The sequence below is a fragment of the Cenococcum geophilum genome, assembly GCF_001692895.1.
Source record: "Cenococcum geophilum 1.58 unplaced genomic scaffold K441scaffold_35, whole genome shotgun sequence".
Taxonomy (NCBI): Eukaryota; Fungi; Ascomycota; class Dothideomycetes; order Gloniales; family Gloniaceae; genus Cenococcum; species Cenococcum geophilum.
The window spans coordinates 502,986-514,870 of NW_027137593.1; the positions used below are offsets into that span (position 1 = coordinate 502,986).

Here is an 11,885-nt window from a genome sequence, read left to right on the forward strand (position 1 = left end):
TCTCTTTAAGAACGGCTTCTTTAAAGGTTAGGTCTACCCTATATTACTACTAGAGTGCCTACGCTTTTAGTAACCCTTTAGCTTCCTACCGAAAGAGGTCTAGTTCCTTACTATATCTTTAGCGTTTAAAACTGCTCGTTCGAAATCCATATATATAATAATCCGCGATAGGGCTTCTACGTGCTTTATTTTATTATAAATTACTAGCTTAATTCTAGCCTAGATAAACCCAATTTTCTCCTTTTTACGGATACTACCGTCCTTATTTTTAAAGGGCTCTAAATCTATCTGCTAAGTACGAGTTTTTATAAAGTTTATAAACTAGCGGAAGTTATAGCGGTCTAGCTATATCCCATTCCAGAATAGCTCTATATTATTATATTATATAATATACGGATTTTAAGTCTATTTCTTTAGGAAGGTTTGCAGCTATAGCTATATAGTAATTTACTCTTTATTAAGCTAATTAAGTGCGATCTAGTTTAGCAATCGGTCTTTAATCTTGCTAATAATTTAGCGTATACGCTCTTTAGTATTATCTCGTATTATTAGTATCTTAAAGAAGTTGTCTACCTTATAAACCCAATCGTCTAACTACTAGGCGTTAGGTCTATAGCGGAGTTCTAGACTACTAAAGGCCTTAGCTAGTTAGTCTATGTCCTTTTTCTATTTATAGCGTAAATAACTCTCTAAGTCTTCCACACCTCCTTAGGTAGGTACTAGGTAGCTCCCAGAAAGCCCTTAGCCTTAACTAGGTTATAAAAGAATTTACCTAGCTTAGATTAGACCCTATCAGATCTAAATTTACCCTTAGAGGGTTCTAATATATTTATTAGTGGCTTCCTCCCGTATAGCTTCTAAGAGCCTTATAATAGCTTTCTAATATCCATTTTAAAGGAGATTGGTATAGGGCTCTTAACCTTCTAAACTTAGGCTTAGGGAGGCTCCTACTATAGAGGTAGTATTAGTACTAGTAGCTAGTGTAGGCTTCCCAACAAGGCTCGGGTCTTAAGTTAATAATTAGCTTAGATTACCTAAAAGGGTAGGCCCGCTTAGCTTATAAGCAGTCTATATACCGCTACTATACTAATTATAGGCTAGTAGTCTTCCAGGAGGGTTCTGGTTGGTTCCCTAATTAGATATATTAGTATATTCCTCTAGCATTTCTAGCTTAGGGGAAAATCTTAGAGTTACCTCTAGCGCTTAATCTTCTAATTAGCCTAGGTGGGGCTAGAGGGGTTCTAGCTGCTTTCCCGTAATATTGCGACCGTTATAGAGGGTATCTGTATTTTCCTTAGCGTTGCTGGTAACCGTAGGTGTGCGAGAGTCTTCGAGCTCCTAGAGCATCTGGGTATTAGGGCTCGTTCGGCCGTCTTGCCTAGAGGGTTATATTGTCGCAATCTCTCACTATTGGAGGGACCTTTCTGCCTTTGCGCGACGGCTTTCCATAAGGTATCCGTGGAGTTTCCATTTAGGTTATCGCGAGATTTAAAGGGAGGATAGTAGTTGTAAACAAAAGATGTAAATAAATAATCTGGTCCTTAAAGCCGACTACCCTTCTAAAAAAGAGTAGGAAGGATTCGAATGTAAGGGGATCTTATAGATAGGGGGCTATAAGGACATAATTAAAACAGGATAGATTAGTAAGAGAGACAAATCCTTAAGGAGGTAAGGCCTCTGGGATTATGGAGACTATATACTACGGGCACGTGCCTCTAGTACGTGACCGGCGACCATCCGAGGGGCGTCCGGGGGTTGTCCTAAGGGCAACCCAAGGTGTCCGTAATAATATCCCTTATAGCTATACGGATATCCTTAACCACTACTAATAGACGTTACGGAGATAGGCTTTTAAGGTACCGCTTAATATCTATAGGCGACTTAGTGTTATAAGACTCCTTAATCTAAGTATAGAGTAACGCTATAATATAAGCGTCAAAGCTATAGAGAATTAGCTCCTCTATATAATAAAATAGCGCGCGCTCGGCTGGGATATTTCTTTAACCTAGGTGGTTTATATAGGTGTATAGCGTAGAGTACTCTTAGGCTAATTGCTTGCCACTATAGTAATACCATATAACTATATATAGGTAGTTTAGCTTTAAGTGCTAAAGAGCTAGAATAAGTAGAGCCTAACGCAGGCTATTATAGGCGGATATTAACTTAGTACGTTCTCCCTAATATAACCAAATAAGCTTTACGGTCTTTTAATCACTATAGATTAGAAACAGTCGCTCCTTAAATACTTTATTAGTACGTTATAGATTTATTTAATAGAGAAAAATGTTATCTAGTATCTTATAGGTTTTAGATATAAAAGCCTCTCTAGTTATAATAGGTCCTAGGTTAAACCTAGACGTCTATTGTAAGAGTATATATATTAGGTCCCGCCGCGCTTACGACAAGTTCGCAAGCACTCTCAGTCTTTTTGGCCGTATGGCGACGTGGAGGCGGGCCACGTTACAATAAAGCTGCCAAATAATAACTCTTTCTCCCTTAGCTCTTTAAGCTCTCCCTAAATAGTAAGAGTAATACTAGCACCTACTATACCGCGCTTCTTTATCTCTTTAGTATAGATATCTAGGATATTAGCATCCTCTAGGAGTTTGTTAAGAAGCTCCCTTACTCTTTTTTTCTTTAGTGCCTTGCGTAAACCTTTAGCCATTATAATCCATTTAAGCGCTAGGTCTCCTATAGATATCCGCTATAGCCTAAGACGGTTAACAATTACCTAGACCTTCTCTGCAGCGGATATCTTCTCAGTAAATATTACGGATATTATAGGTATTTTATTAACTCCTACTTCTTTATCCTTTTAGGGATCTATATAGTTTAGCAGTAATAAGTAGGCTATTAAGGACCGCTATTAAGCTGTGGATAGCGATAGGGGAGATAATAGGGGAGACGATAGGGGAGACGATGGGGGTAGGATAAGACGGTTAATGCCCTTAGGCACTATATCCGCTGTATCTCTTAATCCTCTAGCGGTATTAGTTAATAGAGAGGGTAGTTTATTATTAAAAGCTTAAAAAGACTGGCTCCTACTAGACAAAATAGAGGGGTTTCTTTAACGCCTTTTAGATGCGCCTATGGCTGGCAGTTAGTTCTAGAAAATCCATTAATTAAAGAGCTGATTAAGGCAATTCTAATGTAGGTATTAACAGGATAATAGACATGGCGGTTGCTTATATTAATTTCGTTAAAGTTAATGGTTTGCCTTATATAAACAGACCGGCTTGGCTTCCAAAAGCTTACTAAAGTGGCTCAGACCAAGAAACAGATGGATCGATCGAATAGGTTAGCTTGCGGATATTCATCGGTTTCTTGGTCTGAGCATGCTGAGTCAACATCGGTCCATAATAACGCCGAAATAGCCAAGAGACGTGTTCCTCTCAATGGTTGTCCCCCCTTCGCCCGAAATCTCAGCTTCAGCAACCCTCTGTACGTCATGCATAGTGATATCTGGCAGTTGTTGGACCCCACCAAGGCAGCGATCAACTACATATCGAGAAGGATCCTCAATTGATGGTCATTTCAGCTTTTCGTTTTCGCATGCGAATGATAGTAAATCTCGCTATTGTTGCCGCAGTACTCGCCGCTCTGTACAGAATTACGATGAGAAGCAGTTCTCCACCAGCTCAACGAACGACATGGACCTACAAAGCCCTCCGAGGATATTTCTCGCACGACGACGACCCTGCAAGCTGGGAGTTTCGCGCTGTCAGTGTTACAATCAATTTATGAGAGACTCCGCTGAAAAGAAACAGACAACGCGATCTGGCCTCGGTCTTCTTAATCGAACGTACGAAACAGATATTACGTTCGATCCAACGCAGGAACGAACCCAGTGGGAGCGTTTTGAACACTACGTCCAACATCTCAATAGAGCCGACCCGGACAACGTGCGGTATAAGGTATTCTACATCGCTAGGCATGGTGAAGGAGTGCATAATGTAAAGGAGGCATCCGTCGGGCGGACCGAATGGGAAGCACGTCGTCTATCTTTCTACTACATCTCTTTCGATCTTGTTGACCAGTAACTAACAACTACTGTAGAGACGCTGGTCCCGCGTTGACGGCGATGGCGTTCTGATGTGGGCTGACGCAGCGCTCACATCTTTAGGTGAAAAACAAGCATCCGAAGCGGCGACGTTCTGGATCGACGCATTCAAGACGGCAAAGATTCCAATTCCTGGAACATTCTATTCGAGCCCATTGCGGCGCTGCTTGAGAACTCTAGAAATCGCCTTTGCCGAATTGGTCGCTTCTCAAGGGCGACCTTTCGAGCCAGTAATTAAGGAACTGCTCCGCGAACGCCTGGGAGTACACACTTGCGATCGGCGGAGTACCCGGACGTGGATCCAGAAGAACTATCCTGCGTTTGTGATCGAGGATGGATTGACAGAGGAGGATGAGCTTTGGGAGCCTGACGTTAGAGAGACATACGATGAGCATGTAAAACGAACGACTGAGCTCTTGGGCGATATCTTTAAGAATGATAGCAGTGCATTTATTTCGGCTACCACTCATTCGGGTGCGATCATGTCGATATTGCGCGCGACGGGATATGGAGAGATTCCTGTTGCAGCAGGCGCCATCTTTCCATTACTAGTGAAAGCTGAATGAGTTGCTCGGGGTTCCGAATAGTTCGGAATGAATCCAATTGCTCGATCATACCCTAATCCACCTAAAGTTGTTTTTCCCAACGATCTTTGTTGCTTAACAATCTGGAAAGATGCGGAAGTGCATGATGGATACCGTTAGACCTGGATAGGTTTGTGTTCCCATAAGCGCATGTGATATAAAGCGTGATGGAGTTACGGGGAGATGCACGGGAGAGGTACCTAAATAGATTGTAGCATATACTTCGGTCAGCTAACGCTAAACCCCTACCTGACCTAAGCCGGACTCTTTCAGCTTTAGCGTAAGTGGCGCCTCCCCCACGCCAGCAGGACGGCCGACCCGCACCGGCCACACCCTTGTGAACTGTCATTATGACTCTTTGGGAAACTTTTGAAAGAAGAGGATATTCATCTCAAACATTCTTTTAATCAAATACTGGTCTTTCGTTTAGCTAGTTCCCGCTGCAAGGTGGCCCCTGCGGCCGTGCGTACAGGTCGGCAGACCTGCGGAGGATAAATTATCCTATCCGGTCGGGCGGATAATAATCCTATCCGAGGATAGCCTGGATATCGGATAATATCCGGATCTAGATAAGGCTTGGCATCCGTAGAATTTTAACTATCTTTTATTTCTATCGTACGACGCTATAAATATGGCTAGTACTAGTGAAATTCACTCTGCGGAGACTCTTCACGGAGCTCTGCGGAGGCTCTGCGGAGGTTCTGCACGAAGCTCTGCACAAAGCTCTGCACGAAGCTCTGCACGAAGCTCTGCACGAGGCTCTGCACGAAGCTCTGTATACGGAGGCTCTGCACGACGGGTCTGCGTACGACGGTTCTGCGTACGACGGGTCTGCGTACGACGGGTCTGCGTACGACAGGTCTACTACGGAGGCTCCATATAAAGGCTTTGTGCAGAGCTTCGTGTAGAGCTTCGTGCAAAGCTTCGTGCAGAGCTTCGCGCAGAGCTCCGTGCAGGGCTTCGTGTAGAGCCTCTGTACGCAAAGCTTCGTGTAGAGCCTCCGTACGTAGAGATTTGTCCAGATCATCGTATAAAGCCTTATGTAAAGCTTTTATACGCAGAGCCTCTATATAATATAATAATATTTAATTAAAAATATATATAACGCTATAAATATAGCTAGTACTAGACTTTATATATAGAGGCTCTACTTATAGAGGGTTTATATAAAGCTACATATATAGAGCGTTATAGTATATTAGTGCTACGTATTAGTAGAGCTTTGGTAGAGCTCCGTGCGAGGCTCCTCCTAAGCCTTGTTCCGCAGAGCTCTTGTAAGCTTTATATCTATATAATATTAGTTATCCTTAGGATATTTAGATAAAAGTGGTACCATTTTAAAGCGCTTTACAAGCTCTATTAATCTATACCAATAGAAAATTTATTTATTTAATATTGGGGGGTGCATTGCAAGTGTAAGCATATTAAGGGGATTTTGCCAAGACTATCCGGATACTATCAGCTGATAGGTCTATTATCCGAGAGGCCTATCCGGCCTATCCTCCGCAGGTCTGCAGGTCGGCCAGACCACGCCAAAAGGTCGGCCCGATAGGCGAAACCTCCGCCTACTACACAAAACCCCACCTTCCTCTCTCAACTTGACCTTACCTTCTACCTTATCTTTTCTTATATATCTATCTCAAATCTATTATAAAAATATTTTAAATACAATAACTATTACCTTAAAGAGCTATATAAGCTATTTATAGCCTATTTTATAGCAATTTTAATAGTTTAAACTATTTATAAAGCCTATTTAAAACAAAACAAAATCTATAAAGGTAAATAATAAGCAGTTTTTAATATAATACCAATATAATTGTTGGGAATAGGGCAAATTGCCGCCATATGCGGCAAATTGCCGTCACGTGAGGCAAGTTGCCGTCACGTGTTGCCGCGGCACTAGCGTGGTAAGGAACCTTAAGTTCCTTACCCTTCCCCTTTCTTAGAAGAATATATAGAAAAGAACAATTATTATACTATCTACGAACTATAGCTACGTGATATCCCCTTATAAGTCCAACACTAATTAGTAGTTAACTTTATAGTTATACCACAGAATAGCTAGGTTTTTACTAAGAAGAGACGAGCCACTATACTAGTGCTACTTGTGCTAGAGGAAGCTGTCTTTTAAGGTTAGAACTAGTCCTAAACCTTAAATAGAACTCTTTTACAAATCTAAGGATCTAAAGGCCAGAACTAGTCCTAAGCCTTCCCCAGATTATAGATTCTTGCGTCTATTACGTAGAATAACACGCTTTATAAGTCTTTGCGATTTAAGGCTAGAACTGGTCCTAAGCCCTATAATTGCAAATATACGTCACGAACGCGTACTAAACGACAATCCCTATACTACTAATATTCTATTCCTCCGAAGATATAACTATAGCCACTCTAAACGACTAGAGAGACTCCTTACTACTAGGGGTAGCTATATACGCGAAACTTATTAATAAAGATTAGGACGTATTTACCTTTAATATAATAACCTATACCGCAAAATAAGTTAACGGCTTTTTTCTATACCATATTCTATTCTACCGAGATAGCCACTATGCCGATTTACAGTTATGGGAATACTTTAGGGAGGATTTTATAGGATGGACTGCCGATACCTAGGCACTTAGCAATATTAATATTATTTAGGATTTTTAAGACTCCCTCTAAAGGAATAGGGTATATATTACTGAGGACGGTAACCTAATTGCTAGTAATATTTACGCCGTTCTTACTAGTATAGAAGAACTAGTATAAACGGAAGCTAAGATTATACGTTAACTATAGAAACCTAAAACTAACCTATATTCTTTGGAAGGCAACTTTAATTTAAAACGAAACCCCTAGAACGCTACTCTCCTACCTAAAGGTGCTCTCCTACCTAGAGGTGCTCTTCCTCTACCTTTACTATTTTTAACTCCTCTATCCCAGCCAACCGATAAGCCTTTATCTTAAGAAGTCACGAATCTAATAAAGGTATATTTAGACGAAGAGAAGAAGTTTAGAGGAGAATTGTACGATATGCTCGGAGTAAAACTATAGGTCTTTTATAACTGCTACAATAAGGTTAGAATTTAACGCCACTAGTTCTATTATGCTTTCTCTATTATATTAAAGGGACAGGCGGCAACGTTCTATTACAACTATATCGCAGGTAAAAACTATAGCTTTAATGTAATGCTTTAGCTTATTAGAGCCTACTTTAAAACTAATAAGAACCGCTAACTCTATATATCCGAATGGCGGAAGACTATATTCTAGAGAGTTATTGCTTTTAACCTAATAATGACTTACCTAGAGTGTCTTTAACTACTCTTTAATAAACTTTAGAAAATCTAATATAGTTTTACTAAAACTTACCAAAATAAGAACAGTCTAAGGGACTAGGTTATCTTAGCATGCCGTAGCGTTCCTAAGTGTAACTTGGCGCTATATAAACCTACAGATACGTTTAAAGAAGTATATGCCAAGCTACGCTCTGCCGTAGGTACTGCGATACGAATATAAGAATCTTAATAGCTCTATACCAAAAGCCTTACTTAAATAAGCGTTCCTAACTAATATGATTATAACTAGACTAATTGAATATATAGCGGCCGTGGTAGGGAATACGGCAAAGGGTACGATTAACGTCAACTATAAGGTAATTATGGAGGTCCTCGTGGAGGTTTATTTCGAAGTAATTGCCAGAAAAAGTGCTACGTTTGTAAGAAGCCAAATTGCTAGTTAACTAGACACTCCCTTAATAAGCGAAAAGAGGCATATAATAAGTTCCGTTAAAGTGCAAGAAACGTTAGAAATTATAAGGTTACTGTAGCCTACTTTTAAAGCTTCCTAGTTTAATATAAAGGTATAAAAGACCTTAAGGGTAAGGTTAATAAGACCGAATAGCTCCTTATAGATATAGATATTGAGGACTACTCTCCCAACTAATACTTTACTAAGTATGGTAAGGTAAATGGCATATAAACCGTCGCTATCCTTAATAACTAATCTACGTTCCATTCTGTTATAAAGTTAGATATCTTTAATAAGTTAAAGGAAAGTTCCGCGTTCTCCTTTAACGACAGATACTCGGCGAACGTCTTTTATAGTATTATGCCAGATACTGGAGCCATAGGAGTATCTATAGTAGGAGAACCTTAAGTTCGAGCTCTTTAGTAGCTTAATAGCTCTGTTTAAATTAACCAATTAACGGCAGGCTAATATATAATTCGCTTCGGTAAGGGTACTATAATCTCTTTTAGCATAATTAAGGTCCAAACCCTATTAGGATGTATTACCTTCCACGTTATTCCCGCGAATACCCTATTCTTATTCTGTATCTAAGATATAGATAAATTAGGCGTTAAGCTCGATAACCTTAAGAATATACTCATTTAGGGAGACAATTGGGTGCCCGTTATACGCAAGTAGGGTTACCCTTAGTTGCTCCTCTAATAACTAGATAGGAGCGTTGCTTAAAGTTATTTAACCGAGTCAGAGCTACGTTAACTACACCGTCGTTTTAGCCACCTATCCATTTACTAACTGCTTAGGGTTCTTTAACGAGTAGGTTATAAAGTTAAGGTTAAGGCAATTGAGTATCTTATAAAGTACTACTATTACTACCAAATAAACTAGAAGTCCCCTGGCCGATTTAAGTTCACCCTTAAAGATAACTATAACTTTAACTTCTGTATTATTATTAATGTTATATATCTTAACGGTAAGCCAGTCCTCTAAGCTATTAACTTATTAACCTTCTTCTAAGCCGCACGTTTCTTAAGGGATATATTAGCTAGAAACGCATAGGATACCCTTTAGTTATGCTAGATTGATGTCTACCTAGGACCCCCTAATTAAATTATTTATAACGCAGAAAAGAACTTCTTATCTACGGAGTTTTAATAATAGGTAAAAGCAATAGCAATTAAGGTTAAGGAAGTCCCTATTAAGGCACATAATAGTATTAAAAAAGTAGAGCGATACCATACGCCATTACGCCAAGCATATAAGATTATTTCTTTAGAACTAGAAAACGCTAGCAAAGAAATTATCTTACAGATAGCTGTTAAGGCCGTTAACAATTCCGCTGGCCCAGATGGGCTCATACCTACGTTGCTAGTCTTTAGCGCCTACCCTCAAATAACTAACAATTCTCTACTATCTCCCTCTATTATATAATAAGCTAAGGCTATTCACAAAGCAACGAAGGAGGTACGACGTCTATACGCTACGCGCTAGGTTAATAACGTACTAGGAATAAGAAATGGCCCAAACACCTCAACTACGCTTAATCTGCCACTCCAATCTAAAGTACAGGTATAGTGTGAAAAGGGAGGATGGTCAGGCCCATATAAACTTATTACAATTAATGGTTAAACTTATACTCTTTAGATGCCCTATAGACCTACTTAATTCCGTTTAACTATTATTAGGCCCTACTATAAAGATAACAGTTCTAAGCCTTTACAGGATGCCCTAGAAGATGCCCTAGAAGATGCCCTAGAGGAGAACCATAATTAACGTGCCCTAGAAGGCAACTGTAATCCTAATATAATTATAGTAGACGTGCCATAACTACGACGCGGTAGAGGTCGCCTAAAGGGATCATAAAATTGCTAACATCTTATTGATTTTAAAGAGCAATTCGTTGCTGCTATTAAGAATAAAGTTAAGTTATTAATGGCCTTTATAACAGCTAAAGAGAAGGCTGACTTTAAGCTCGTAAAATAGCTTTAAAAGGAAGGTCGTATTATAACCCCAGGAGCTCCTTTCTAAGCATCCGATAAGCAGGAGATCGACAGTCTTATCGCAAGAGGAGTCTTTAAATTTAAGAAATATAACCCTACTAAGTTTAATAGAGTTCGCATCTTTAAGTTAAGAATAGTTAATAAGATCAAGGGCAAAGCTACTAACGCCCTATTTAAGAAATTAAGGCTTATTATCTAAGGTTATAACGATAATAGTAAAGAGATAATTTTTATACAATCTCCTATAATTTAACGAGCTAGTCAGCGAGTTATTATTATATTAGCTCCCTCCTTAATAAAGAATAGAATGGCAGTTTATTTGCGAGATATTACTTAAGCCTATACCCAATTAGAGACGCACCTTTAGCGCTTAATATTGGCATACCTTCTAGAGTAAATTCGCTACTAGTATCCTAAAGACATGATCATAGTTATGCTTAAGCCATTATATAGAATCGCAGAGGCAGGAACTCACTAATGGGCTACCTATAGCAAGCACTATAAAGAGAAGCTTTTAATGACTACTTTTACATTTAATCCCTGCTTCCTTATTATAACTATAGGAACCCTATTTAGAATCGTTGGTATACAAACTAATGATATAATTATCTTAGGAGACGACCAATTCTCAGCTTTTAAAGAGGATAAGCTTATAAAGGTAAATCTTATAATAAAGCCAAAGGAAAAGCTTAACTTAACAACACTATTACTCTTTAATAGATGCATCCTCTCCCTAAACAAGGATTCCATTACTTTACGCCAGAAGGGTTAAGGTAAGAAGATCGACGTTATTAACGTTAATTCCCTAAAGTAAGGATATGTGGAGTAACGCGCTTACGGAGCTTATGTTGCTTCTATCTATCAACCTAAGGCTTTATTTAATCTCTCCGTTGCCGCCTAATACTAGGAACCAACTAAGGACAACGTTCTTGCCCTAAATAAACGTCTTTTCTGGCAAATGAACTATCTCGATTAGGGACTACTCTACGTACCTATTGATTTTCCTACTGCCAAGCTCTTTATATTTATTGATGGATTGTTTATAAATAATAAAGATTTTAGCTCCTAGTTAGGATATAAGATTATTATTATAAACGAATTTACTGGAGAGAATAACTTTATAATCTATAGTAATCTTATCTATTAGAGCTTAACTAAGAGCAAGCGCGTTACCTAAAGTATTTTAGCGTTAGAGATATACAGAATAGTTAGCGGAGTTAATATAGTAATTACAATTAGAACTACCCTTAAGATAATTATAGATTAACTTAAAATTCCCGCTATTTCTATAATCGTATGCACCGACTTATACTCCCTCTATAAGTATTTAGTTAAGCTTAGTACTATAAAGGAGAAGCGTCTTATAATCGATATTATGGCACTTTAGCAATTCTACAAGCGTTAAGAACTCTTCGAGATTTAATAGATTAATAGCTAAGATAACCTAGTAAATGTAATAATAAAGGTAAACCCAAATAAGGCACTAGAGACATTTATTAATACAAATAC

The 11,885-nt window shown here is 38.9% G+C and overlaps 1 protein-coding gene across 1 annotated transcript; it reads left to right on the forward strand.

Annotated features, from left to right (window-relative positions):
• Nucleotides 1–3,408: 3,408 nt before the first annotated feature.
• Nucleotides 3,409–4,949, forward strand: K441DRAFT_663896 (phosphoglycerate mutase-like protein). The gene is made up of 3 exons (XM_067649273.1): nt 3,409–3,720; nt 3,768–3,989; nt 4,057–4,949. Exons 1-3 carry the CDS (start codon nt 3,616–3,618, stop codon nt 4,624–4,626), a joined length of 897 nt encoding a protein of 298 aa, XP_067501402.1. The 5' UTR covers nt 3,409–3,615; the 3' UTR covers nt 4,627–4,949.
• Nucleotides 4,950–11,885: the final 6,936 nt, after the last annotated feature.